General features: G+C 47.6%; 3 protein-coding genes across 5 annotated transcripts in view; 2 read left to right on the forward strand and 1 right to left on the reverse strand.

Moving 5' to 3' along the window:
- The window catches only part of WDR62 (WD repeat domain 62), a 22,331-nt gene extending 2,882 nt beyond the window's left edge, over positions 1–19,449 (forward strand). For both annotated transcript variants that reach the window (XM_087876480.1, XM_087876479.1), the window contains 27 exons: positions 686–743; positions 1,873–2,043; positions 2,791–2,925; positions 3,191–3,373; positions 3,459–3,619; positions 4,084–4,258; positions 5,332–5,469; positions 5,635–5,810; positions 6,531–6,622; positions 7,398–7,523; positions 7,838–7,905; positions 8,565–8,686; positions 8,935–9,010; positions 9,336–9,447; positions 9,818–9,881; positions 10,134–10,256; positions 10,340–10,485; positions 11,209–11,261; positions 11,862–12,023; positions 12,662–12,804; positions 13,478–13,599; positions 15,049–15,174; positions 16,253–16,379; positions 16,466–16,571; positions 17,192–17,258; positions 17,539–17,624; positions 18,100–19,449. In XM_087876480.1, coding sequence (XP_087732606.1) covers positions 686–743; positions 1,873–2,043; positions 2,791–2,925; positions 3,191–3,373; positions 3,459–3,619; positions 4,084–4,258; positions 5,332–5,469; positions 5,635–5,810; positions 6,531–6,622; positions 7,398–7,523; positions 7,838–7,905; positions 8,565–8,686; positions 8,935–9,010; positions 9,336–9,447; positions 9,818–9,881; positions 10,134–10,256; positions 10,340–10,485; positions 11,209–11,261; positions 11,862–12,023; positions 12,662–12,804; positions 13,478–13,599; positions 15,049–15,174; positions 16,253–16,379; positions 16,466–16,571; positions 17,192–17,258; positions 17,539–17,624; positions 18,100–18,354 — 3,373 coding nt within the window. In that variant the 3' untranslated portion in view covers positions 18,355–19,449. The remainder of the gene's footprint in view (positions 1–685; positions 744–1,872; positions 2,044–2,790; positions 2,926–3,190; positions 3,374–3,458; positions 3,620–4,083; positions 4,259–5,331; positions 5,470–5,634; positions 5,811–6,530; positions 6,623–7,397; positions 7,524–7,837; positions 7,906–8,564; positions 8,687–8,934; positions 9,011–9,335; positions 9,448–9,817; positions 9,882–10,133; positions 10,257–10,339; positions 10,486–11,208; positions 11,262–11,861; positions 12,024–12,661; positions 12,805–13,477; positions 13,600–15,048; positions 15,175–16,252; positions 16,380–16,465; positions 16,572–17,191; positions 17,259–17,538; positions 17,625–18,099) is intronic.
- OVOL3 (ovo like zinc finger 3) lies at positions 19,420–25,680 on the forward strand. Of its 2 annotated transcripts, XM_087876501.1 has the most exons (3): positions 19,420–22,751; positions 23,487–23,670; positions 24,164–25,680. In XM_087876501.1, the coding sequence occupies exons 2-3, from the start codon at positions 23,556–23,558 to the stop codon at positions 24,445–24,447; spliced, it is 399 nt and encodes a 132-aa protein (XP_087732627.1). In that variant the 5' UTR covers positions 19,420–22,751; positions 23,487–23,555; the 3' UTR covers positions 24,448–25,680. The 2 variants fall into 2 exon arrangements, with proteins under 2 accessions (XP_087732627.1, XP_087732628.1); XM_087876502.1 differs by lacking the exon at positions 19,420–22,751 and having other exon boundaries at positions 23,343–23,670.
- The window catches only part of POLR2I (RNA polymerase II subunit I), a 3,939-nt gene continuing 964 nt past the window's right edge, over positions 24,931–27,905 (reverse strand). Inside the window, exons 3-6 of the mRNA XM_034438233.3 lie at positions 27,767–27,840; positions 26,566–26,640; positions 25,909–25,960; positions 24,931–25,138 (exon numbers count right to left, since the gene is read on the reverse strand). Coding sequence (XP_034294124.1) covers positions 25,076–25,138; positions 25,909–25,960; positions 26,566–26,640; positions 27,767–27,840 — 264 coding nt within the window. The 3' untranslated portion in view covers positions 24,931–25,075. The remainder of the gene's footprint in view (positions 25,139–25,908; positions 25,961–26,565; positions 26,641–27,766; positions 27,841–27,905) is intronic.

Consider the following 27,905-nt stretch of genomic DNA (forward strand, 5'->3'; position numbering starts at 1 on the left):
TCATGTTGATTTTGAGCCTTCCTGAAGCTTTGAGAGTTTTGCAGGGAGGGGTCCTGACAATGACGTGGACCACGAGGTTCAATTAGTCAATTAACTGGAGACAAGCAGTGCAGGAAGCATTTTTTTGTACTTTCCCTACAAATGGTGGAGAAATTGTCAATAGTAGAAAAAAGTGTTGCACTCGTTGGATAAAAAGGTCTGGGAGAGCAGGATATCAAACATGCTTTGATGTCAGCCAGGCAATACGGGTAGTCCTCAACTTACAGCAATTACAACTTACAACAGTTTGTTTAGTGACCGTTTGAGGTTACAACAGCGCTGAAAAAAGTGACTTACGATTGGTCTTATGACATCTCCATGGTCACATGATCAGAATTCAGGCACTTGGCAACTGGCATGTACTTATGACGGTTGCAGCACCCCACCGGGGTGTGTGTGTGTCACGTGATCCCCATTTGTGATCTTCCCCCAAAGTCAATGGATTCACTTAATGACTGTGATTTGCTTAACAACTGTGGCAAGAAAGTTCCTAAAATGGGGCAAAACTCACAACTGTCTTCCTTAGCAATGAAGATTTTCAGTTCGATTGTGGTTGTAAGCCGAGGACTACCCTTAGCGGATGTATTCCACTAGCATTTGTTTCTATGAAGACAGAAAGTAATGAAGGTTTTTCTCTCTTCTTAAGGAAAACAGTGAGCGCTTTGTCTTTCTCTCCTGACGGGAAATACATGGCCACTGGAGAGGTGAGTAACTCTTTTAAGAGAGAATACAATTAAAAAGATAAAAAGCAACACCAAGTAAAAATAATCAGCAAAATAGGTTTTTTAAAAAAAGGGGTGTCGTGAAGAACCGCTCTACTTATCAACTCTTCACGCTGTTAACAGTCAACAGTTGAGTTTGCTCTTCTTCCCCGGAAGCCTTGTACCATAAGGCCCTTATTATAAATCATGCAGGATTACCCCCAGTGGGAATGGCATGCCTAAGAGGCATTTATGATGAAACAGGAAGAGCTTGCTTAAGGATGAGTGCGGATTGAATACAAAAGCCAACGGCCATTAGGAAAGAAGTGCGCTGAGGTAGGCCAGTGAAGAGAAAGAATGAGTGAGAATCAAACTCATGAAAACAATTGATTGAGGAAAGAAGGAACGGGCCAAGAGAAGCTAAAGAGCAAAAGGCTAAACAAGCACGTTACGGAAGTGATAGGACCACAGATAGAGTGGCATGGTGACACATGGATTGAAGCTGGTCTAAACTACATTTGATATGTTTCCTTTGTGCTTCCTCTCTCAAGATTTAGATTTTTTTCGCTTCTTTCTTTCTGAATAGTGTGAAAACAGGACTTTGTGTAGTCTTTAAGGCAGCTCCTTGGTTGAGTTGACTGGTGATCAGATGAAGGCCTGTTCTTATCATTTATTATCCTGCCTTTATTATTCTTTCAAATAACTCAAGGTGGCGAACATACCTAATACGCCTTCCTCCTCCTATTTTCCCCACAACAATAACCCTGCGAGGTGAGTGGGGCTAAGAGAGAGGGACTGGCTTAAAGTCACCCAGCCAACTTTCCTGGCTAAGGCAGGACTAGAACTCCCCGTCTCCTGGCGATTGGCCCAAAGTCACTCAGCTGTCTTTCATGCCTAAGGCAGGACTAGAATTCATCATCTCCCATTTTCTAGCCTGGCACCTTAAGCACTAGACCAGTGTTTCTCAACCTTGGAAGCTTGAAGATGGGTGGACTTCAACACCCAGAATCCCCCAGCCAGCGCTGCTGGCTGGGGGATTCTGAGAGTTAAAGTCCACCCATCTTCAAGCTACCAAGGTTGAGAAACACTGCACTAGACTAAACTGGCTCTCTTCTGGGTTTTCTGCCTACAGAACGGGTATCAGCCAGCCGTACGAGTCTGGGATATAGAGGAGAAGTCCCAAGTGTCTGAACTTCATGGCCACGAGCATGGCGTGGCCTGCGTGGCCTTCTCTCCCAGTATGAAATACCTCGTGTCGGTCGGGTATCCTCATGACATGAAAGTGAACGTGTGGGATTGGAAGGTAAGAAAGGCTCCTGCAGAAGTTAAGAAGCCCTCCATGGGGAGGAGGCCACGTTCGCAAGTGTCTGGAACACTAGCATCTCCCATGCGAGTCAACGTACCGATTCTACAGCAGAAGAATCAATCCAGATATAATGGGTAGAACAGGAGAACTTAGATGCCGTTCTCCCATCCTGACAATCCTGATATGACAGGTTAGGTTTTGGTTTCGCATGTTAAGAGAACTGCGATGTTATGGCTTGGTCATTCGGTCATGGTTAAAAAAAGCCGCAGTTAGCATTACGTGGCCCCCCGCCCAGATTTACAAAGTCTGTTTTCAGGATACAGGAACTCCTTGACTTGTGACCACAGTTGAGTCCAAAATTTCTGTTGCTAAGCGAGACCTTTGTTAAGTGAGTTTTGCCCCATTTCATGAACTTTCTTTCCAGAGTTGTTAAGTGAATCATTGCAGTTGTTAAGTGAGTCACATGGTTGTTAAGTGAATCTGGCTTCCCCATTGACTTTGCTTGCCAGAAGGTTGCAAAAGGGGATCAGGTGAACTCCCCGGGACACTGTGATTGACATAAATGTGAATCAGTTGCCAAGTGTCTGAATTTTGACCGTAAGGGTGAAAACTGTGAAAAGTCCCTTTTCTTTCAGTGCCCTTGTAACTTTGAAGGATCATTAAGTGAACGGTTGTAAGTCGAGGGTGTATTTCTGTCCTGTGCACATCTTACCGCAATTGTTGGGTGGTGTTGATTCCCCACAGAGTGATACCCTCGTTGCATCCAACAAAGCCTCCTGCAAAATTATGGCCATCTCCTTCTCAGAGGACAGTTATTTTGTGACAGTCGGGCACCGCCACGTCAAGTTCTGGTTTTTGGATGGCCCCAGAGAAGTTAAGGTAAGGCTGCACCTTACACCACGCATCGTGTCTGACCTTGGCAACTTTAAGACCTGTGGAGTTCCTGAGCCAGCCACCAGGGCATTCTGGGAGTTGAAGTCATAAACATGAGCCAGTTGCCAAGTGTTTGAATTTTGATCACATGACCACGGGGGAGGCTGTGAAAAACGGCCCCAAGTCTCTTTTTTCCAGTACCATTGTGCGTTTGAACAGTTGTAAGTCGAGGACTACCTGCCTAGACTGTGACGATCCCTGCCTTTTACAGATCAAAGAGACGGTTCCACTGGTGGGTCGCTCCGGACTCCTCGGGGAGCTCCACAACAACACCTTCTGTGACGTGGCGTGTGGGCAGGGCAAAATGGCAGGCATCACCTTCTGCATTTCACACTCGGGGCTGCTTTGCCTTTTCAACGAGAAGCGTGTCCTGGAGAAATGGATCGATCTGAAGGCAAGTAGGCTGTTTTGGCTTCTATGCGACGGACGCTTGCTCCTTTGGGATCGCCCTCAAGGCATATTTCCCTTCTTCCCTCCAGGTGACGCTGGCCAATTGCATTTGTGTCAGCGAAGAATTTATTTTCTGCGGCTGCGCTAATGGAACCGTGCGCCTCTTCCAAGCACACAACTTGCATTACCTCTCAGATTTGCCCAAGCCGCACCACCTGGGCACCGATGTAGCTACAGAGCCCATCCTCAGGTACGGCGTTGGTCAGTCTGATCTGGAAAATACAGGGGCACCCGACAGGGCCACCCTTTTGTCCTCTCTTCACTGACCAGAATCACCTGGCCAGCTTTCATGGCTAAGGCAGGACTAGAACTCCCAATCTCCTGGTGATTGGCCCAAAATCATCCACCCAACTGGCTTCCGTGCTTAAGGTGGGACTAGAACTCACTGTCTCTCAGTTTCGAACCTGGAGCCTTAACCACAAGACCATAGTGGCTTCCCCAAACATTGCTTTTTTCTAGCTCCAGATCCTGCATCTGAGTAAAGCCCTCAGGTATGGGCTTTTTGATTCTTTGGGAAGACCCATCTTTCCACGACGAATTTTTTTCCCCAACCACAGCCAGAGCAGCTAATAGGTTTTGTGGAAGTTATAATCTAGCGCATTGGATTCTCTTGTGCTTCCCACTCCTTCCCCACCCGTCTTTGGTGTTTTCCAGAAGGCCGGATGCCTCCTTTCCAGATGCTATTGCTGTCGTCTTTGACCCTCGCCGTCACTGGCTCTCCTGTGCGTACAAGGATCACAGCGTCTATATTTGGGACGTGAAGGACTTCGGCCACGTCAGGAAAGTGTGGTCTGATCTCTTCCACGGCTCTTTTGTCTGGAACGTGGAGGTAAAGGGCTCCTTCGGCTGGGAAAGGAGGGGGACACCATGAACAAAGTGCTTCCTGGAAGCCACATGCCAAGATCCTGGGTGGTGTCCCCAGAAAGTCTTTTGAGTTGGAAGGGAGGTCCTCTGCTCCCTGAGCAGGTCTCCCTGGTCTGCAGAGCTCAACCCCCATTGATTCTGTGACAAGGATGGTCAGGTCAGCAGGGATGAAAAGAAACCGGTCCCCATGGGGCTCTCTAGAGCAGGGATGTCAAACTCGATGTCAGCCCCGACACGCCGGGGCTGTCATTCTGGCAGGACTGGGGAGGCCGCTTACCAGCCATCTTGGCTGAACACTCCGCTGCAGCCTTTGGCAGGGCCAGGAACAACTGAGCTTCGGGGCCTCTGTTTGCAGAGAACCATCCATCAGCAGGACTCTCAGACCGAGGGGGAAGAGCCTTGGAATGCAATGTCGGCTGGCTGGGACTGTGAGCGGAACTCGGCTTGTGGGTGGAGCTGCAGGGTGGAGTCACGGGATGGAGCGGGACACTTTAAAAGGTGGTGGGGAGCACTGCGCAATAGCGCTGACAATGCTTCATTCTTCAGGGGTGTTTATTGGATCGTGCCGGAGCACAGGACCAAGAACTCTCTATGACACAGACAGTAGTTGTTTGGAGTCTTATTTTACTGTCCCATTCTGGAACCTGACACTTGATTTCATGGAGGGCAAGCGGCCCTCCCGAGCTCCGTTTTCACTGGTGGATGATTGCAGGAGGCCGTGGCAGCCAAAAACGGAGGTCGGGAGCCTGTTTTCGCGGGCAGAAACACCGCAGGCCAGTCCTTTGCTGTTTCCAGGGTGGCTCTGCGGTTGAGATCTAAGTAACCCCTGAGCTGGATCCGGCCCCCGGGACTTGAGTTTGACACCTCTGCTCTAGAGTGTTGATAGCCCCACTTGTCCTCTTGTAGCTCTGAGTTTGAAGATCATCAGTGTTGATGTTCCCACCTGTCTCTTTTGCCATGAGCTATATCTTAGGTTTATCCTAAATTTATATCATCGGTGTCGATATTCTCATTTGTCTCTTGTGGGCTCCATCTTAGGTATACCCTGAGTTTGAAGCCCACCAAGGCTGCTTGCCCCCAGGATCCTTTCTAACGTGTTCCTCAGACAGCACTATACGGTTTTGGAACTTGGAAAACAACACGCATGGACCTTTCAAGAAGAACGTCTACAGTGACGTAAGTTTCTCACCTTTCTCACAAGGCGGTTGTCACATCGGCTTCCCCTCACCAACCAGGCTGACTGTATTTCAAGGGCCTAAGAGAATTAAAACCTCTCCCTCTTGATTTCCTTTCAACCGGCTCTCTTTCGAAGTGGCTTGATGCATTGTTTCCTCCCTAAAGAACTTGCTGAAGATTGTGTACGTGGAAAAGAGCACCCAGTATTTGCAAGACTCATCAAATTTGCTGGAGCGAAACGACAACGTTGGCTACCTTGACATAAAATCCGGCGTCCGAGTGATGCAGATCAGCCCTGATGGTCAGCACTTGGCCTCTGGGGACAGAACCGGAAATCTGAGGTGGGTCTGGGATCGGCTTCCTTCTCTGGTGGGCATCTGTCTGTTGCTGTACCCACTTATGCTTCTCTGTCCCTTCCACGCTGGGATAAAACTTTAGTCTAACACTCACAGCAGGCCAAGGCATCGACTCATCCATCTAACAAGTACCAGGTAATCTTTGACTTACAACAGTTCTTTTAGTGAGTTTGAAGTTACAATGGCACTGAAAAACTTATGACTGGTTTTCATACTTATGGCCGTTGAGGTATTATTCCCTCGGTCACACGATCAAAATTCATATGCTTGGCAACTGACTCACATTTATGACGGTCGCAGTGTCCTAGGGTTACATGATCCCCGTTTGTGACCTTCTAATGATGGGGCAAGCCAGGTTCACTTAATAACTGTTATTAACTTAACTGCAGTGATTCATTTAACAACTCTGGCAAGAAAAGTCATCAAATGGGGCAAAACTCAGTTAAGAATTGTCTCACTTTTCGGGCTCAATTGTGGTCATAATTTGAAGACTACCTGTAGATCATTATCTGGGAACTGATGGCCATAAAATCTCAAAAGCACACTTACTGATTTCACTCCCTCCCCAATGTTGGACCATCAGTTATGGCCAGTAGATTTTAGTATTTCTGACAGGTTTTGTACTTCTGATTCTGTACCCCGTGCTCTCAGAGAAGTAAAGTTCACTTTTAAACCGTTTTAAAACGTCGTCTTTTTGTCTTGCAGGATACATGAGCTAAAATTCATGGCAGAAGTGATGAAATTTGATGCCCATGATTCGGAAGTCCTCTGCTTAGAATATTCCAAGCCAGAAACAGGTTGCTTTTTAAATCTGGAAATTTGTGCAGATGAAATTTTATATTTTTTATGTCACGCGTATCCAACCTGCGACCCTCATGCTGCAGGCAGCCCTGAACAGCTAGTAATGCAGCCCCAGTAGGTCGTAAACTTTGAACATTATTATGTGATTTATATACATTATATTATGTACAGGTAGTCCTTGACTTATGACCACAATTGAGCCCAAAATTTCTGTTGTTAAGTGAGACATTTCTTAAGTGAGTTTTGCCCCATTTTACGTCCTTCCTTGCCATGGTTGTTAAGTGAATCCCCGCAGGTTTTAAATTAGTAACACAGTTGTTAAGCGAATCTGGCCTCCCTATTGACTTGTCAGAAGGTCGCAAAAGGGGATCACATTGCATCACTGCAACCGTTGTAAATATGAGTCGATTTACAAGTGTCTGAATTTAGTGACCATGGGGATGCTGCAATGGTCGTATGTGTGAAAAACTGTCACTTTTTTCAGTGCCATTGCAATTCCCAACAGTCACTAAATGAACTGTTGCCCACCTGTATTTTGTATGTGGCCTCCTCACTCAGTGTGACCCAGGCAAGCTGAAAGATTCGACACCCATGTGTTGTGTTGTGTTGCGTTGTGTGTACAGACCCACCCATCACACACACACACACACACACACCTGCTGGCCAAGGTATCTGAACAATTCTATCATGGCAATTCTTGGGATTTTCGGGAGCAGCTTTGACTCCCTTTGAAAGAGATGCAACTAAAGGTTTTTCCCCCTCTGTCCGTAGGCCTTGCGCTCTTGGCCTCAGCGAGTCGAGATCGGCTAATTCACGTACTGAATGTGGGAAGTGATTACAAACTAGAGCAGACCTTGGACGACCATTCCTCGGCTATCACAGCGGTCAAATTCAGTGGTGAGTCAGCTCAAATAACCTTCCCAGAAGCTGCTGCATAAGACCACTCGGTACAGAGTCCTGTGAAAATCTGTTTCTTAAATCCTCCTGACCATCTTTCTCAAACTATGTGGGCTTAGGGATTGCAGGAACATGAAGCCCAGTCTTCCTGCAGGAAGGAAAAACTGGGCTTTATTTTAGGGATGAAGCATAAATCTAAAAAAATTATTAAATGCATAAATCTAAAGTTATTATAAAAGATAAATTACATGAACATGAGAAGGCTGATCTGTCTGACTTTCTTTTCTCCATCAATTTCCCTCCCCCCTCAATAGGAAATAAGTGCATTCAGATGATTAGCTGTGGAGCTGACAAAAGCATCTATTTTCGCAGCACGCAAAAGGTTCTTAGAATTATTTATCATTATATTATAAAAACATGCAATTACAGTTCTTAGCTGGAGGGCTGTTTGGGCAGAATAGAAATAGATATAAAGACTAGAATTGAGTCGACTGGAGTTGCTGCGTAGAAATTGAATATATTTAATTAAACATGAGCTGTTGAGTCCCAATTTGGTGGCCTATGGGGGTTGTGTTGGCCGTCTGCTTTAGGCTGATTTAAGGAGGTTATTTAAGAAAACTTTCCTGCGCAAATTTATCCAAACAGCTGATGGTCAGGCAGGACTTCCATAAGATAGTCTGCATTGATCCCAAATTTCTGTGAGGGGGTCTCTCTCTTCTTCCAGAAATCTGGATGAGGCATTACAAAATCAGACTAGGCTGCATTTGTATTCCTAAAGCTGCTCTTTGTTCAGAATTTCTGGTAATAATTAGCAGAATATTGCTGATTTTCTCCGTTTTGTATTAAAATGACCTTTCCCTTCCCTGTAGTCACAGTGTATAGATTCACTCTGCCTATATCCTTGGTGGGCTTATTCTATAAATCAGTTGCTTTTCCAGTTGAGACCCAGCCCCGTTTGGAGGGTTCCCGGTTACCCATAATCTTGAAATGGCTGGATGAAAATTCTTACCCCAGTTTAGAGGGTCTGCTTCCTCATTCCAGGTCGGAGGTGGAATTAATTTTATCCGGTCTCACCACGTTGCTGAGAAGACTGCTCTATATGACATGGATGTGGATATAACTCAGAAGTATGTCGCTGTGGCCTGCCAGGACAGAAATGTCAGGTGAGATGCTCTCTGGAATTGCAGCATTTGAGGTCATCCTCAGAGTTTTAATTCCCGAGTGGAGAAAATAAGGGAGGCTGGGATTGGAGTTCAGTCTTAGGGGAGGAAGGAACCAGGGTCCAGTGGAGACCAGAGCCTCCCAAGAGGAATGGCGTCTTCTGAATGGCCCTCTCCTGCCCGTAAGACCTCTTGCCTTGAGCCAACCAGATTCTTCAGGTTCTGAGGCCAACTTAATTCTCACCTTCCAGGATCTACAACACGGTCAGCGGGAAGCAGAAGGGCTGCTACAAAGGGGCCCACAGTGACGATGGATCCCTGCTCAAGGTGAAGGAGAGGCACAGAAAAATGTCTTTTCCCCAGGGCAAAATTGGGGACTGGTCATTGCTTGCAGTAAGGGATTTTTTTTCCAGATGAGAATTTAATGCCTCAAAGAGGCTCAGGAAAGATAAAAAATTTGGCTAATTGTCCCTTGGCCAGTAATTTTATTTGTACATCATCCAGAGTCCCTCTGTGAGGGAGATGGGCAATTTTTAGATAGATAGGTAGATAGATAGGGAGGGAGGGAGGGAGGGAGGGAGAGAGAGAGAGAGCGAGAGCGCAATCTGCAGAGAAGAGACCGCTTAATGTCTAGTTTCTGATCCCTCTGTAGGTCCAGTTTGATCCTTCTGGAACATTCCTGGCCACTAGTTGCTCAGATAAAAGCATTTCCATCATCGACTTCCGCTCTGGAGAATGTGTGGCCAAAATGTTTGGACACTCAGGTTTGTTTCTCAGTCTTCCTATTCTGAATTTCTCTGATTTCTCCCTTTGCTTGCTTCCTCTTAAGCGTGTTATAAACTTGCATGCCAATCGCAAGGGGCACATTCCCAAAACATTCCTGTGTCAGGACAAGGCCACTGTGAAACCCATAGGCCTCTTCACTCTGTGGGGAAGCATTTCATAGTCCCTCCTTCATCTTCTCCTCATATGTAGAGGGATGTTCTCTCATAATTCCTGGCCCTCGTGGAAGCTGAGGAAGATCAGCTCAGAGGTCCATCCTGTGAACAGGAGTGACACAGATGATACCCAGAAGACCTTCCTTTAAATTAATCAAGGGGAACAGCACAATAATTCACTTCTTCCGCATTGCAGAAGTCATCACGGGGATGAAATTTACCTTCGACTGCAAACATCTGATCACCGTCTCGGGAGACAGGTGGGCAGTTTGGTCTCTCCCAGGTGCACGTACGGCTTCAAGACTTGTGAGATTCCAAGCTCACCCAGAAAGGACAGTGGGGGAACTGAACACACATTGGGGTGTGGTGGCCAGTTTTGAGGGACAACCACCTCTGGATGAGGCTGCCTGTGCCGTGGGGCCGCTTCAGATCCAGGCTGGAAAGACCAGCACGGGTGCCCCACACCGGCAGGTCTCCCTATTTTTAACAACATCTGTGCTCTTCTTCTCCAGTTGCATCTTTGTGTGGCGCCTGAGCCCTGCAATTACTGCTTGCATGAAGCAGCACTTGAGGGACCTAGAACAGATTCAGGAGCAGCAGGAGGTCGGGGACTCTGCGTGGCCTCCCCGGGTCAGGTACGGACCAGCCTTGCCCCTCGAGTCCACGAGAAGGGCAGCCCTTCCCTGGCGGTCTAAAGAAAGGGATACTTCCTTTCCAGGGTGGAAATGTTTGAAAGGGTCTCCCGCCGGGACATGGTTGATTCAGACCTGGAGGAGGAGGAGGAGGAGGAAGAGGAAGAGGAAGAGGAAGGAGAAGAGGGAGAATTAGCTCTGCAGACGCCAGTTAAAGATGACCCTGACCCAGGTACGTCTTGGGGCAAGACACACCCAGCGTTATCTCAGCTAGCAACAATTTTCTCTGCTTTTGTCATTTTATATCTGATGATTTTAATGCTTGTTCATATTTTATTATCCTGTGAGCTGCCCAGAGAGATGGGCAGGAAGTAAATTTAATAATAATAATAATAACAACAACAATCTGTAACACCATCTAACATCCACATATTCCAGGTCCTTGGAAAGGACTCGATAGGTAGACATAAATGCCAAACCCAGCCTGAACATTTGGCTGACTGTGACGAACCATAATCATTTATTATTATTAGAACTTATTAGTCTCCAAAAAACCCACCTTACTTGGAACTGCCGATATACTCAGACGCAAGAGGAACACTGACAGTCTATCCTTTTTAGTAGAGATTGGACAATCGCTTGTCTGGAATGGCATAAGGTCTCCTGTATGAGCAGGGGGTGGGGTAGGGGGGTTGGACTAGAAGACCTCCATGATCCCTCCCAACTCTGATATTCTGTTATTTCTTTTAATAACTTTCTCTTTTTTTGGAGGGGAAATTCAACCCCCTTCTTGTTATTATGGAGCACAGCTTCTTAGACATGTTGCATAAACTTTCACATTTATTTTTAGATTATGAGATATATACAGGGGGATTCCCTGTACAGGCTGTATATCTTCACTGTGCATCCGTCTGTCCTAATGTGGTTTTTCTCTTCTTTTCATGCTGCTTCCCAGCTCCTGTTTGTATCCTGACCAATGGCAAAATGCCCATGTGGGCAAAGAGACTGGTAGGTTGCAGGAGATGGTCGAGTTTGTCCCATAGAGGGCAGGGAGACCTAGATTTCTGGAAATGGAAGAGAGCACAGCTACTAGTATAGGTAGTCCTCGACTTACATCCACAGTTGAGACCAGAATTTCCATTCCTAAGCAAAGCAGTCGGTAATTGAATCGTACCCGGTTTTTTGCCATGATTGCTAAGCGAATCATGGCCCAAATTTTGATCACGTGACCATTGGACATGCTGTGATGTTTATAACTGACAACAATCTGTGGTCATTTTTTCCAGTGCTATTGTAACTTCAGCTGGTCACTAAACGAATGGTTATAAGTCGAGGACTCCCTGTAATAACGAGCGATGTGCTGCTTGGCTCCGCTGGGCCCACCCCATGCCAGCCATTCTTTCATGGCTTCAGCTGGCCTTCCCCCACCTGGCCCTTCAAGTGTTGGGACTGGCAGGCACGGAGGTCTCGCCCATCCGGAGGGCCCTTGCCCTCCACCCATGCAGATTTTTGCTGGGGATTTTCCAGCTGGCTGGTGGGGGTGGTGTGGGCAGGGTCAGCCAGTCTCCTGACCCCTTCTCTGGGCGTCTCCCTCTGTTTCCTTCCCAGCTGGGTGAAGCCGACCATTCGGAGAGCAGCGCCTTTCCCGCCAGGGTGAGCTACCAGCCCCAGGGCCGCTGGGCTGAGCGAGCTGACATGCAACCCATCAAAACCTTCCTGGAGGCCGACTTGAGCTACACCGAGGCGGACACGGACCGGCTGGTTTTGGAGGTGCTTCTCGGCGGGAGAGGGTGGGAGGGGGGCCTGTGGTCTGCTTGGCTGAGTGAATCCCCCTCCCCTTGTCTGAGGAAGCAGGCGATCCATCTTATTCAGAATCAGAATCAGAATAGAGCTGGAAGGGACCTTGGAGGTCCTCTAGTCCAGCCCCTTGCTCAAGCAGGAGACCCTGTACCATTTCAGACTGGTGGTTGTCCAGTCTCTTCTTAAAAACCTCCAGGGATGGAGCGCTCACTATTTCTGGTGGCATGTTGTTCCACTGGTTAATTGTCCTCACTGCCAGCAAGTTTCTCCTTCATTCTAGGTTGATTTTCTCCTTGATGAGTTTCCATCCGTTGCTTCTTGTTCTGCCTTCTGGTGCTTTGGAGACTAGGTTGACCCCCCCTCTTCTTTGGGGCAGCCCCTCAAATACTGGAATGTGGTTCAGAACACGGAAGGCGCATTTGTTTTTCGCGCACATTAAAAAAAAACCCTGATTTTATTCTATAAAATTCAACTCCTATTCAGTCCTTTGAATTATTAGACAGTCATTGGACCATATTTATCCCCGCGCCCTCTTAATCACGAAGGGCTAGTCCTGAGAAGGAGTTAATTGAAGGAAAGGAAGAGAATGTTTTCGCTTCGCCACACAGACTGAGAATTCTCCCGGTAACATCACCGAAGACTTCAAGCAGCCAATTCTGTCTTCTGACGAGGACACCGCTCAGGAGCTGGAGGGCAGCGGGACCACCCGCCACGTCTCCCAAGCAGACAGCAGCTCTTCCTTCGGGGACAGGTTGGTTTTCTGCAGACTCTCTAAGCAGACGTTCTCGCAAAGAAATCCCACTCAGCAGGCTGTCCCAGACTCAAGCGACGAGGCTGCGGAAGAGGCTTGGTCCTTTGGCCCAGGGGTCTCCAACAGTGGTGAAATCGGAACCGGTTTGCTACTGGTTCGCTGGCCGCGCATGCACAGTGTGCACAAAACACGCGCACCCATGCACAGCGCACACCAAACGTGTGGAAAAAGGAAGCTTTCGGAAGTTAAGTAGAACAGTGGGGGCGGGAGCAGCTGTGCCACGCGATTTAGATTCACTAGAAAGCAGAATTCCCTGCTTTGATCGTCAGAAATACCGGTTCGGAGGAATTGGTAGGTGTTTTTTACTAAAGGTAGTTTTTATCACTACCGATTCACCCGAACCAGTGCGAACCGGTAGGATTTCACTGCTGGTCTCCAACCTTGGCAACTTTAAGCCTGGAAGACTTCAACTCCCAGAAGGTTGGAGACCCCTGCTTTGGCCTGTTGTGTTCTGGAGCTTGAGAGGACCACAGACTCCGAGGCAGAGTGTCTGCGTTGTTCTCACCTGTTCAGTCTCACCTCTCAGGTTCTGCAGGACACCTGGATGGGTAGATCCACTGTTGAGAAGCACCAGCAATCACATTCCTTATTATTTAATTTTTTTTCTTTAAAGATCAATCCATCAGCCTCTGTTTGAGGAGGAAGCTTCGAGTCCCAAAGACAAAGTGCCTGAGATAATCTGCTCTGGGTCTTCCTTGGATGCTGATCTACCTGTTTCTGGGCACCAGCACGAAGGTAAGATCTCCTGGAGGGACCTCACGGATTCTTCTCCAGATTGTATTGCATCGATTGGGTTCTTTTCATGGCGAAGCCGGCCGCTGGTTCTAGAACTCCTGTAATGTCCAACCCAGCTCCAAAGAGCTATCTGGTGCCTTCCAGGTGTGAACTTCAACTTCCACAATTCCCTTAGACGTTGCTAAGAATTCTAGGAGCTGGCCAAACCTTTCTGGAGGATGCCAGGTTGAGGAAGGCGATCTGAAAGCCGGCCGTAGAAGAGGAATCGTGTTTTCTGTGCCAATGATGGATTAACTCAGGGGTGAAATGCTATCGGTTCGAAGTGGTTCACCCGAACCAGTAATGAAAATGCTTTAAAAAGTAAAAAAAAAAGTTCCTAGATTGCTGGGCACAGCTGATCATCTGAACTTCTTAAAAACTTTTAAAAGCATTTTTTTACTACCGGTTCGGGCAAATAGGGAATTAAAAAATGCTTTAAAAAAGAAGGAAAAAAAAAGTTCCAACGATCAACTGTGCCGTGCAATGGTCGGAACTTTTTTTTTACTTTTTAAAGCATTTTTTTACTACCTATTGCCCGAACCAGTATTTTTGTGTAAAGTGTGATAGTTTGTTTTTGAGTTCTCTCTGACTGTGAGGTCTCTGCTTGTTGCAGGGGCCATTTTGTGTGAAGTCCAGCTGTTTTTGCGTTGTGTGTGAGTCAGTTGTGTAGCTTTTGTGTTATTTTTGTGTAAAGTGTGATAGTTGGTTTCCTCGGTCACATGACCACCAAGCCACGCCCACAGAACCGGTAGGGAAGATTTTTGAATTTCACCACCGGATTAACACCAGGCCTCTCTCCGTCTTGTCCACTCCGCTCGGAAACAAATGGGAGAAAGAGGAGGAGAACTTGTGGGCTGAGTTGCCATCTGTCCCCAAAAGGGGGAGGGAGAAGAGAAAGGGGACATTTAGCAGTCTATCTCGATGGAGGAGGAGGAAGGCGGCTGGCAGGAGGGATACACATAGTCCTTGATTTACAACATTTCATTTAGTGACCGTTCGAAATTACGACTACACTGAAAAAAGTGACTTATGACCGTTTTTCACATTTACAACCGTTGCAACATCCCTGGGGTCACGTGATCAAAATTCAGACACTTGGCAACTTGGGTCCTGTTTATGATGGTTGCAGTGTCCAGGAGTCACGTGATCCCGTTTTGTGACCTTCTGACAAGGAAAGTCAGTGGGGAAGCCAGGTTCACTTAATAATCGTACGTATGACTCGCTTAACAACTGGGAAGAAAAGTAAAAACTCACTTAACAAATGTCTCATTTAGCTACAGAAATGTTGGGCACAATTGTGGTCATAACTGAAGGACTACCTGTATTAAGGAAGAGTGCTTGAAACGGGGGCTAGAAACCCTCCCCCACCCTCCCAGCAGCTGAGCCTCCCCTTTGTTTTCTGCTCTGCAGAGGCCGAGCCCAAGGTGGCCAACCTGAGGGAGAACTTCTGCCCGAACGGGTCACTGCCCCAGACGCCGGAGCAGGAAAGATACCTCAAGACTCACTTTGAAACTCTGGCTGGTGACTCCCTTGAAGGTAACGTGGAGCTGGGATAGAGTTCCAAAGCACCATGACTTCATTTCATGCTACCTGTGCACAGGAATATTTCCTACTGAGGGTCAAGGCTGGTGATTGGTAGCAGAGAAGAATTTAAAGGTTCTAAAGGGGGGGGGTTGGATGTAAGTCTCTTACTGGGGCACAGGGACTCCAAACGGTTGATGCGTTTGAACCCGTGCTTGGTGTCGTCTCCCACAGAATGGAATTTTAAGCATGGAATTGTGGGGTGAAGGGGTGAAGAATCTGGCTGGCCCATGGAGTCTAGGCCCGCTTCAAGGCCACCTGCCAGGATTTACCTGTATATCAGCTGCAGGTGCCATCCTTGCCAAAGTGCCACAATGGCATATAATTCCTAGGCCAACAAGCACGGCAAGCAGCCCACACCATCACCATGGGAAGCAGGACCTGTGAGCTGACAGCTCCTACATACCATCCTCTTGGCCCCTTTCCAGAGTCAGAGGAGCCAACCCAAGCCTCAGGAGGCAAGCCGGGGCAGCCCTCTCCCTCAACTTCATGCCAGGCCTGGGGGCATCTTCTTTTCAGCTCACCTATGCTAAACAGCCAGTTTGCTTGTGGAGGAGGCAGTCCTGCAGGTACAAAATGCTCCTATTTCATTACCCAACTGGCTAACATCATCAGCAAACCACACTCCCTATTTGCACTGATGTTGCCTAGTAGGGTAATGAAACATCTGCAGAAAAACAAGCAAGGTCAGAGAGCACCAAGGAACCTTCCTCCTTCTCTCCATAAATCCCGTCTTTTCTAGCACTGATGATGTTCCCTAATTGGATTATGAAACATCTGTACAAAAACCATCAAGCTCAGTGAGCACCAATGACCCCATAGTTGTTCTCCTCCTCCTCCTTGCCCTCTTCCTCCTCTCCACCAACCCACTCCCTTCTAGCACTGATGATGTTCCCTAGTTGGGTCATGAAACGTTTGCAAGAAAACCAACAAGCTCAGAGAGCACCAAGAACCCCTCATATCAACCCTGAGCTACCAATATTGTCTTCTGTTGGCACTGGGACAAATGCTCTGACTCCCTCTTTGTGTACAGAAAAAATTGATGGCTGTATAAGAGATCGGCAGCCTTTTGAAGACAGTGAGGACGGGGGAAGCCCACTTCTGAATCCTCGCCTGAGCTTCTCCGCCAGGTTTCTCTCGCAAGCTCAGAAGAATTGCAGGTTGGCTGCTCCTGTTCACCTTGCCTCTCTGTTTGTGGGGAAGCTTCGCCTGGAAACCTGCTCTGAGGTGGTTCTCCTCCACACAGATTTGCGGCTGCATCTTTCCCCAGAGTCTGTCCGCTGGCGCAGGTGGCCACTGCCGAACACCTCTCGGAGGAGTGCTCACCACTCAGCGATTTCGCGAAATTCAAGGCAAGTTTGTGTGGTGCAAATATTTTAACAGCCACCCACAAAATCACTGCGCAGCAATTAGATGGGTGGAAGATGACATCTGCGGAGATTCTCAGTCATTCAGGTCACGGTTGTCCCAAAGGTGGTTTTTCAAGAGGCAACCGGACTTCCTTGGTTTTTCCTTGAAGACGTTTCACTTCTCATCCAAGAAGCTGAAGAACTGAAGAAGCTCCTTGGTTGAGAAGCGAAACGTCTTCAAAGAAAAAGCAAAAGTCCAGTTGCCTCTTGAAAAACCACCTTTGGGACAATGGAGCATGACATAACCGATTAGATCCAAAATAAATGCAAAAGCAAAAAGGAGAAATAGGGAGGGGGAAAAAGAAAGAAAAGGCATCCGACTCCTTTTTGTGCAGCAGAGTAGGGTAATAACATCAAACCACCACAACTTTTTAATTTTACCTAGTAGTTTAAACTAGCCGTTTTGGTAACACCATATCTATCTAATCGGTAAAGCCCAAAATCAAAGTTTCATTTTTTTTTCTACCTCAAGCACAAAGTCCAGAAGTGGTTTCCAGGTAGAAACTGCTGGCCTAGAATCCGCTCAGTTGCTATCTAACCTCTGTGACATACCTGATTTTTAGAAACCTCCCCCAGAAATACAGCCCGAGCGGAAAGGATGCCTTGATGCCAAAACATCCTGTGTTTCAGGTAAGAATGTTGACCAAACAAACAGATAGGTAGTTGGAGCAACCCTTCTTTTCTTTTCTTGGGATAAAATGGGCGTGATCATTTCCCTCGTAGATGCCCTGCAAAGGAACAGCCAGCTGATATGGTCAGTTGGAGCTCTTTATCTGTCCCTTGAAAAGAATGCAGTTGGGTATTCCAGTCGGCTGGATTTTTGTCTTTTTCTTGGCCTTGGTAAATCTCCAAACAGGGACATGGTTTTTTTTTTGTTGTTATTATTTTCCCCCTCTGTTCTCATTCTCAGAAATTCAGGATCTCCTCAGAAATTTTGAGGGGAGCTTGCAGACCCTACACCACAAATTTCAAGAGACTTTGCAACTGTATGATAAGGTAAGGGGGTGACTGCATTTTATAGACAGGAAGAAAGGAAGGAAGAGAAAGAAAAAGAAAGAAAGAAGGGGTTTTTCTTGGATGGGTGTGCCAGGTTTCTAATATGCTTTGTGCTACATCAAAGGGGTCCAACCTTGGTCCCTTTAAGCTGTGCGGGCTGGGGAATTCTGGGAGTTGAAGTCCACAGGTCTTAAAGGGACCAAGGTTGGACACCTCTGTGTTATATTCTAAGATACTACTTTTATCATCTCTGTCCATAAGGTGTGATCAAACAATTAAACATGGCAGCACATGTTGAAAAAAATAGAGCTTTTAACCTCATAGCCATCTTGACCACACCCTCCTCCTATCCCCCACCCCAGTTACTTTAGGGTGTTTTTTTTTTTAATGATGCCATGGGAAGAGAGGCCAAGAAGTCCTTGTTTCTCCTGGGGATAGGCAGTTGGCCATGCCAGAAACCGTTCCAATGTTTCAGGTGTTTTCTTGCACCGGTGGGACTGAGGAGGAGCTCACCCACGTCCAGCACAGGCTTTCTAGCACCTTCTGCTGGATGAAGAGTGAGCTGGCGACCAGAGAGAGCAAGGATAAGGCCGCCACCAACCCCTCGTCCTTTTGGCCGATCTGCCTTCAGGAGGGTGAGGCCCATGCGCTCCTGAAGCATTACTCTGACTCTCTCCTGAATATGGTTCAGAAGAAGCTGGAGGAGGCCTGGAAAACCAGCCTGCCTTGAAGGGCCCCGTTCCTGCCCTTCCGCACATTTGTCGCGCACGGATGTCCGTTTCAGTGTGACTCCTGAGGAGCTGAGACCGTCCGACAAGAGCACTTTACCAAAAAAAAAAAGTTTTAAATAAAATAAAGTATTTTTGGATTGGACAGACTGAATTTGTCATGCGTGAACCTCCAAGAGGCAGCTGTGTTTTCCTGTTTCAACCAAGTTTCCTTGCCCCGTAAAAATTGACAAAATGATTGTGGCATCAATTTTAAATCAGTTTATGGTTCGTCATAATTGGCTTACTGTAAATTAAACAGACAAGCTCTGTGTACTGGCTTATGTTTAAAATGTTAGCCTGTTTTCCAGTAAAAGGCGTTGAAAAGCAAGTTTTTATATTTCTCAACCTACTGCACCAAACCAGAATTTTTTCTGATCTTCTAGTTAATCTCTTGCATATCACATTTGTTTATTTTCCATAGAGCTGGGCAATCATCCGAAAGTCTTGGCGTCTTCTCATTTTCTCTTTACAGATAGTCTTGAACTTATGTCCGTTAGCTTTAACAATGGTTTGAATTAACTATGGCCTCTGAAAGGGTCCCTGATGGCTTGTAAAGCACTTTCGGCTGTCGCAAAACACACAGTGCGCGCACACACACACACACACACACAATGATTTCGGTGCTTGGCAACTTGTTCGCACTTACAACCTATTACCAAGTGCCTCGCATTTGTGATTTCCATTTGCAATCTCCTCTGCCAGTTCCCCCAGAATGTCATTGGGGAAACCAGCAGGGAAGGTTGCAAGCTATTGCCATCTGCCAAGAGCATTCCTTCTCATCTCTCGGGGGGCCGAAAGAGTTGCCTTCCAAAGGATTTCAGCTCCGTGCCTGCTGGACGGAAGGGAGCCCAATTCCAAGTGAGATTTTCATCCCCTGAATAGAGAGGCTATAGACAAGTGGTTCTCAACCTTCCTAATGCCGCAACCCTTTAATACAGTTCCTCATGTGGTGGTGACCCCCAACCATAAAATTATTCCTAAAACCATTGAAAATATGTGTTTTCCGATGGTCTTAGGCGACCTCTGTGAAAGGGTCGTTCGACCCCCAAAGGGGTCGCAACCCACAGGTTGAGAACCACTGCTATAGACCATGAGTTGTGGCGCAGTGGTAGAGTGCAGTACTGCAGGCTACTTCAGCTGACTGCTAGCTACAGTTTGGCAGTTCAAATCCCACCAGGCTCAAGGTTGACTCGGCCTTCCATCCTTCTGAGGTGGGTAAAATGGGGACCCAGATTGTTGGGGGAAAGAGGCTGACTCTGTAAACCGCTTGGAGGGGGCTGTAAAGCACTGAAGTGGTATATAAGTCTAAGTACTATTATTAGTACTATAGTAAAGTAAGGAGCATGGGGGTGTCTCGGAGTTGGAGGAGACCCCAAAAAGCCCACCACAGGCCACACATAAGTGAATCTCAGGCTGAAAACCCTGCTTGGATTTGGCTGAAAACTGCCCACTGAAGGATTTCAGCTCCATACCTGCTGAAGTTCTTTGGACTTCTGATAATGGAATTCTGGGAGTTGAAGTCCACACATTTCCAACTTGCAAGGTTTGAGAAATGCTGCAATAGAGCTAAGGACGAGGCAGGATTGCATTCCTGTAGCCACTTGGTTCCATGGGAAGCAGGGGGCTGGATTTAATACAGTACAGTACTCCTCAATTTACCACCACAATTGAGCCCAAAATTTCAGTTGCATTTCAGAGGCATTTGTTAAGTGAGTTTTACCCCATTTTACAACCTTTCTAGCCACTGTTGTTAAGTGAATCATTGTAATCGTTAACTTAGTAACACAATTGTTAAGTGAATCTGACTTCCCCATTGACTGCTTGTCAGAAGGTCGTAAAGGGGTCACATGATCCGGGGACACTGCAACGGTCATAAATATGAAGCTTCTGAATTTTGATCGTGTGACCACAGGAATGCTGCAACGGCCATGACTGAAAAATGGTAATTGTTTCAGGGCTGCTGTATCTTTGAATGGTCACTAAACAAACTGGTAAGTCAAGGACGACCTGCCCTTCACCTATTTTTGATCTGGCTTGCAGGTAAATGTTTTCCAAAGCTCTGTCCACAAAACGGTTGCCCAAGCTGCAGGTGAGCCGTTTCCCGGGATGGTTTGTTAATCAAAAAAAAAAAAGGATGCGCCCATTAAAATCACACTGCTCCGAAACCTGACCACGGAAACAGGTTTATTCAAATCTGAGCACTCAGCGAGACATGGAAATCTGGTGCTGTTTGAAAAGAGAGACCTGTTTTCTTTCAAGTGCAAAGCAGCAGGAAGAAAAATCTCGGGGACTCAAGGCTCCCCAAATAACGACTCAACAACCCAGACACTCACTGGATTAATATAGACTGATCCAGTCTAGGGATCCCAATTTGATTCGCAAGCAAAATTTGGCTTTTGCTTAAGCTGATGGTTTGGCCTAAGATGAATTTTATTCCCAGCCCTGTAGGAGAGAGTGTGTGTGGATAGGCTCAGCTAGATGACCCTTGAGGAACAGGGTCCCTCGTGCATCCTTGGCTGGGGAATTCTGGGAGTTAAAGTCCACACGTCTTAAAGTTCCTAAGATTGACAAAGGCTGGAAATGCAAAGGTTGGGCTTCTGTTGCACACTGAATTATATTTCTGTGCTTGTCTTTTTTTTTTTTTTTTTTTTTTGCTATATTATCAAATGTTCTGTGTTTGAGGCTTTTCCTTGTCCCAGCCTACCCTACCTCGTAGGATTGTTGTGTTGTTGTTGGCAGAAGGCTTAGCTGATCTTTTCATGTTCTGATTTTTGTGGCTGCTTTTGAAGATAAGATGACTTTCCCGTCCCGGTGGCAGCCAGAGGGATGGATAACTGACCTTAACTCTGCTCTCCAGAGTTAAATTGCAAGATTTGCATAGATTGAATGCAAGCAGTTGTAAATCTGTAATTAGAAGCACCCAATATGCAAAAGAGATGCCACGGGATGTCCTCTCTCTCACACACACAGACCCAATTGAGATGCAAATTGTCAGGATATCAAGAGTTGCTCTTTTAAATAGCCCACCCACAGAATCATTCCTACTCAGGAATTGTGTTGAGATTTTGGACTTTGCTGGATGACAGACAGTTGACAGGGTCACTTCTGGAGTCCTTCCTATTCTTGTTGGGAGCTGGGGTGGGGGTTAGATGCAGGAATTGGGGTCCGTGGTTTGGAAAGAAAAAAGCAACGGTTTGCATTTTTGTTTATGGTTTATTTAAATTGTCTGAAATTATAGACTTTTATTGGGAAGTTCGAATTATAGATTTGCCAACTGTGGGGATTGGACTAGAAGACCTCCAAGGTCCCTTCCAATTCTAATATTCCGTTATCCTTTTCCAAGAAGAAATAAGTTGATGGGGAAAGACCTGAAGGTTTAGGAACGGGGGTGAGCACCATAAAAGGTATTTTCTTCTTCCTGGACATGAAGTGTCTCCTTTAAGGACCTTCCATTGTTGGTCTTCACCCCCTTGTTCAACGTTGATCCTGGGAGAAACCCAAACCCGGCATCCAATCAGCTATGCCGAAGTCCTTTCTGATAAAACGTCGTAAATCGGCACAGCTAGGAACCCGGAATTGGGGTGAACTCTCGGACCGGCTCCGGGGAGACTCGTATGTACCAGGTAGGTGAACCTCCATGAATGGTGTCTTTCTGGGCAATGAGCATTATGGGAATGAGGGACTCCCACATCTGGAGGGCGCCCAGTTGGGGAAGAACAGCCAGCGGGGAGAGGAAACGGTGCAAGAGAGTTTTTCTAGCAGATTCCTGGAGATGGTGGAGTCCTCTACAGGTTAGTCCCCGATTTAACGACCACAATTGAGCCCAAAACATCCCCTGCTAAGTGAGACATCTCTTAAGTGAGTTTTGACCCATTTTACGACCTTTCTGGCTGCCGTTGTTCAGTGAATCACTGCAGCTCTTAAGCGAATCGGGCTTCCCCCCCATTGACTTGGCTTGTCAGAAGGTCACCAAAGGGGATCGCGTGGCATTCCGTCATAAATATGAGTCAGTTGCCAAGTGCCTGAATTTTCATCGCATGACCGTGGGGATGCTGCAACGGTCGTTAAGTGTCAAAAACGGTCATAAGTCCCTTTTTTCCGCGCCATTGTAACTTCGGTCAGTAGGCAAACTGTCGTAAGTTCAGGGCTCCCTGTATTTGCAACAGTCACTAAACGGAGTGTCCGTGTTGGCTCCCTCGATGTCTTAGAGACCGGAGCAGTCCCGGCCCTCGTCCACCCCACAATTCTCAGCCTCAGCAGCAGGAGCGAGTGGGACGGAGGAGACCCCCACCGCCTGGTCCAAAACCCGCTTTATTCGCAACCATCTGCTGTGGGAAAGCATCTTCCGGGGAACAAGGTAAAGCTGGCCCCAAACTGGATTCGGGACCTTAGCAAATGCCATAAATCAAGGGGGGGCTCTTCACAAGCTGCCTGCCTGGTCTTAGCCCTGTCATTTTGGGGGGTAGCCCAGCAAGAGAGTTTGGTATACGGCCATGAGATTTTGGGGGGGGGCTGTTTGACTTTGCCTTTTTTTTTTCCCCACATTGTTTTGGGTAATTGAATTGCCTTTTGATCCTGGCTTGTTGTCCAGAGTTCTTTTGGTAGATTGAGGGGGACATATATATATTTGGAAAGGGAGGAAGGGAACAGTAACAGGAGAGGAGAGGAGAGGAAAGGAAAGGTGAAAAGAAAGGAAGAAAAGGAGGGAGGGAGGTGAAAAAGGGAAAAAGGAAAAGGGAGGGTGGGTGGGAGGGAGGAGAAAAAGGAAAGGTGAAAAGAAAGGGAGGAAGAAGGAAGAAGAAAAAGGGAAAAGAGAAAAGGAAGAAAGGGAGGGAGGTGAAAAAGGGAAGGAAGAAGAGGGAGGGTGGGAAGAAGGGAAGAATTTGGCCAATGGTGCGGGAAGCAGAGAGCTTCAGTCCACCAATATCTGGAGGGCCACGGATTCTCCATTCAAAGCCCACCATTCTCACAAACAAATCCTGATTGCCCAGATCTGTATTTTTTATCAACCTGGTTTGTACTGTAAATTAGTCTCTTAGGGCAGGGACCCTTCCTGGGTCATGCGCCACTCCTCCCTCCCTCCTCTTTGCAGGGCAGGGGGCTCCCCCTGCAGGTGGGCTTCCAGTGCTCCGTCTGCAGCAAATGCTTCCCGCTGCAGCGCATGCTGAACCGCCACGGCAAGAGCCACAGCCCCGTCAAGAAGCACCTGTGCCACTATTGCAGCAAAGGCTTCAACGACACCTTCGACCTCAAGAGGCACCTGAGGACGCACACAGGTGAGGGCCGGCAGGCCAGCCGGGGAGGGAAACGGATTGACGTCTGCTATGGCCAAGTCCTCCACTTACAACTGCTCATTTAGCGACCGTTCCAAGTGGCAGGGCCACTAAAAAAATTAAGTGGCTTATTATTGGTGGTCACACGACCACAACTGGGGGCAGAATTCCCCCCACTAAGCAAGGCAGTTCTTTATCCAGTTGTGCCCAACTTCACGATGGTTTTTTTTTTTTGCTGTGGTTGTTAAGCGAATCATGGCAGTTAAGTGGTCGTTAAGTGAATCCAGCTTCCCCCATTCACTTTCCTTGTTGGAAGGTCACAATGATCAGAAACCCCTGCCGGTTGCCAAACATCCAAATTTGGACGTTGTGACTTTTGGGGAAGGTCGTAAATGCGAGTCACAAGCCTTTTTTTCAGGGCCAACTTTGAACGGTCGCTAAACAAATGGTCGTAAGTTGAGGACCTTTGCAAACTACCACCTGTTGCTGCCCGCAGGTATCCGTCCGTATCGCTGCTGCCTCTGCGACAAAGGCTTCACCCAGCGCTGCTCCCTGGAGTCTCACCTGAAGAAAATCCACTGCATCCCCCAGACTTACGGCTACCGGGAACGCCGGGAAAAGCTCTTTGTGTGTGAGCAGTGCGGCTTCACCTGCGGCAGCAGCGACGAGTTCTATGGGCACACGCGCCGGGGCCACTCCGCCAGGCCCCACCTGGGGGACGACTTCCCCAAGCCCAGAGCAGTGGCTTTTCAGCCTCAATTGCACCTTCTACTCAGGTAGATGCCAATCAGGCAGGCGTGTGTTTTGGGGTTGTTTTTTTAAATATAGGTAGTTCTCAACTTACAACTGTTCATTTAGTGACCAAAATTACAATGACGCTGAGAAAAAATGACTTATGACTGTTTTCACACTTACGACCATTGCAGCATTCCTGTGGTCATGTGATCAAAACACTTGGCAACTGACTCACATTTATGACTGTCGCGGCGTCCTGGGGTCACGTGATTCCCCATTGGCGACCCTCTAAGAAGCGAAGTCAATGGGGGAGCCAGATTTGCTTAACTGGGGCAGAAAATGGTTGTAAAATGGGGCAAACCTCACACAACTGTCTAGCTAGGGAAACCTGGGGCTCAATTGTGCTCGTAAGTTGAGGACTACCTGTATATGTCACTGTGCGGAACAGAGCGGGGAGCCCTGATCTAGAGCCTAAGTTGCAAACAATATCACTCAACTGAGCCCCACCCCCCGTGCGAGGCCGGAGTCTTCTATAAAAAATAAATCATTTATTAGAGCAAAGGACAATTCAGACAGGCCGAATGGATAAATAGCAGAGAACCGCAGTGGGGAAGTCATCGGTGGCCCGGGAGACAGGAAGAGGCCTGGCAGGTAGTGGTCATCTCGGAGGGTTTCACTCTGTCCAACGATGACCGCAGTGGGGGGCTGTGCAGACGTAGTAGAGGCGCATGGCATCCTGGGAAAGAAAGAAGGGGGGAGGGGGGGAAGGCAGCCATGATTTTGTGATTCCGGAGGCCACTTCTTGCAGAGATGGGAAAGCAGAGAAGCGAAGGCCTTCTCCAGATCTCCAGCAGGCTCCTAAATCAGCTCCTTCTGACCTGGTCTTCTCTAGACTAGTTGGGGTACCATCCTTTTGCCCACAAGGGTCACAGACGGGGTGGCTGAGGCTGAAACCCCCTGGAAGGGCCTCCAGTAGCAAAACCTGAAAATCTGCATTTCCGAAGTTTGATCTAGTGGTTAAGATACCGGGTGACAGGGAGTTCTAGTCTCAGCATGAAAGTTGCCTGGGTTACTTTGGGCCAATCACCAGGACACGGTGAGTTCTAGTCCTGCCTTAAGCATGAAAGCAAGCTGGGTGACTCTGGGCCCGGCCCCCACTCTCAGCCCAACCTACCTCACAGGACTGTTGTTATGGGGAGAATAGGAGGAGGGAGGTTTGGGGGATATGTGTGCTGCCTTGAGCAATTTGTAAGGATAATAAAGGTGAGATGCAAACAAGGAAGCAAACGCCTCTGTTCAGAGCCCAGGCTGAGTGCTTTTCACTCCTATAATATCGACTGAAAACTCGGTCAGAGTTCTGGGCAGGCCGTGCTGGGCTCCAAAGGCATCCAGGTTTGTGACTACAAGCCATCTTTGGGTGGCAAAGGCCCATCATTCCTCATGGCGATTCAAAGCGATGTCATCCTAAGGTGAAACCCTCCCTAAATTAAAAAGGTATCTTCTCACCTCAGCCCTGGCGCTGTGAGACTGGAAAAAGACAGCTTCTTTGTGGCCGCATCTGGAAGGCAAAGCCAGGCGTCAAGCAAGGTAGGGAAAGAGCGCAGAAGACATGCGACTGGCGGAATTCAGCCACTTTATCCACCGGACCTGCGCGTGCACACGGGCACACACACGCTTAGGCAGGCTGCAAGTTCCCTCTGCTGTAGGTCACCTGGCCAGGAGGGAGGGCTGGGGATTGAATTGGGGCAGTCAGCAGCATTCTAACATACTGTCCATCCCCACCTATTTCTGCTGGCCTCTCCTCTCCAGAGCCCAGCCAATTTCCAAATCTATTTTTTCTTCTGCCAGAGTTTTTTCCTCACCCTCCAAATTTGGCCCCTTTCTGTGCTGCTTCTTGCAAAGCTCTCTTGTTTGAGGCTTGAGCAGAGAGACGGACAGAGTCCCAGCCCCTTGGCCTGGTTCAGGATAAAAATCAGGAAAAAATCTCAAAGAAAGCCCCTAAATTCTGCTCGCTTTCGAGCTTTAGAACAGCGCAACTTTAAGAAGGGCGGACTTCAATTCCCAGAATTCCTCCAGCCAGCCTGGTACAGTTTTAGAAGAAAGCTGTTTTCTATGACATGCCAGCCTCAAAAGATTTTTTAAGCTAAAGCAACAAGTACTCACTTCTGACAGGGGTGATCCTCCGTCCGGGGCAGAGTGGGATCCTGGGAGACATCAGCGATGATCTGTGTTAATTCGCTGAAAGCAAAATAGTAGATTTATTTCTTTAACCTGGGCGGTTTTGGTTTACAACAAATAAAATCAATCCAATAATAGTCCTTGATTTATGACCACAATTGAGCCCAAAGTTTCCACTGCTAAGCAGACAGTTAAGTGAATTTTGCCCCATTTGAAGACTTTCCTTGCCACAGTTGCTAAGTGAATTCCTGCAACTGTTAAGTTAGCAACACGGGTCGTTAACTGAATCTGGCTTCCCCGTTGACTTTGCTGGTCAGGTGGTCGCAAAAGGGGATCACGTGACCCCGGGACACGGCGACTGTCATAAATATGAGCCAGTTGCCAAGGGTCTGATTTTGGATCACGTGACCACGTTAAGTGTGAAAAATGGTCCTTAGTCATGTTTCTCAGTGCTGTTGCAACTTTGAATAGTCACTAAAACAGAGGTCTTCAAACTTGGCAACTTTAAGACTTGTGGAATTCAACTCCCAGAATTCTGTTTGAAGACCTCTGCACTAAAAGAACGGTTGTTAAGTTGAAGATAACCTCTACTATAAAAGAAAAATAAAAAACAATAGCAGCCAAGCACGATTTAATCTGCCTTCCATATAATCTAGAAATGGGCTCTCACCAGCACCAAGTCCCAGTCTCAACCACAAAGCCAGCTTTTCGAGGCTTTACCAAAGACCAGCTAGAATGGGGTCAATTTAATCTCAAGGGACGATGCTCCAAAGGGCGGGTGCCACCACAGACAAGGCTCTCCTTCAGGGCCGTGCCAGCCCACACTCCCTAGATCAGTGTTTCTCAACCTTGGTAGCTTGAAGATGGGTGGACTTCAACTCCCAGAATCCCCCAGCCAGCAGCCTTTGTACCCTTTGTACCCAATCAGATAGCAGGGGTACAAACAACTGAGCAGAAACAATCCTGGTCTTAAACGGCAAAAAGGTTTTGAGGATAATGCGCAGCGCCTTGGATTGCACCTGGGAACTGGGGAATGCCCAGTCTCACGACTTGCGAGGCCAGTTCAAAGCCAGTTGGGGTGACCCTGCAGCCTTCCCCTTCAATCTGAGGGGCACGGAGGGGGAGGGCTCCTCCCCAAACTTGTCCCCCAGCGAGCAATTTTTTTCTGTGGTCCTCCAGGACTTACTCCACTTCGTGCGTGATCTTGTTGACGTAGATGCAGCTGTTGTCAGCTTCCTGCTGGTAGTCACAGTTCCGGCACTGGCAGAGAGAGAGAGAGGGAGAAAAGGAGGAAGGAAGAGAAAGAGTTAAAAAAAGTGTGAGAT

Source organism: Pantherophis guttatus, chromosome 10, assembly GCF_059756535.1.
Source record: "Pantherophis guttatus breed Tessera chromosome 10, ASM5975653v1, whole genome shotgun sequence".
Taxonomy (NCBI): domain Eukaryota; kingdom Metazoa; phylum Chordata; class Lepidosauria; order Squamata; family Colubridae; genus Pantherophis; species Pantherophis guttatus.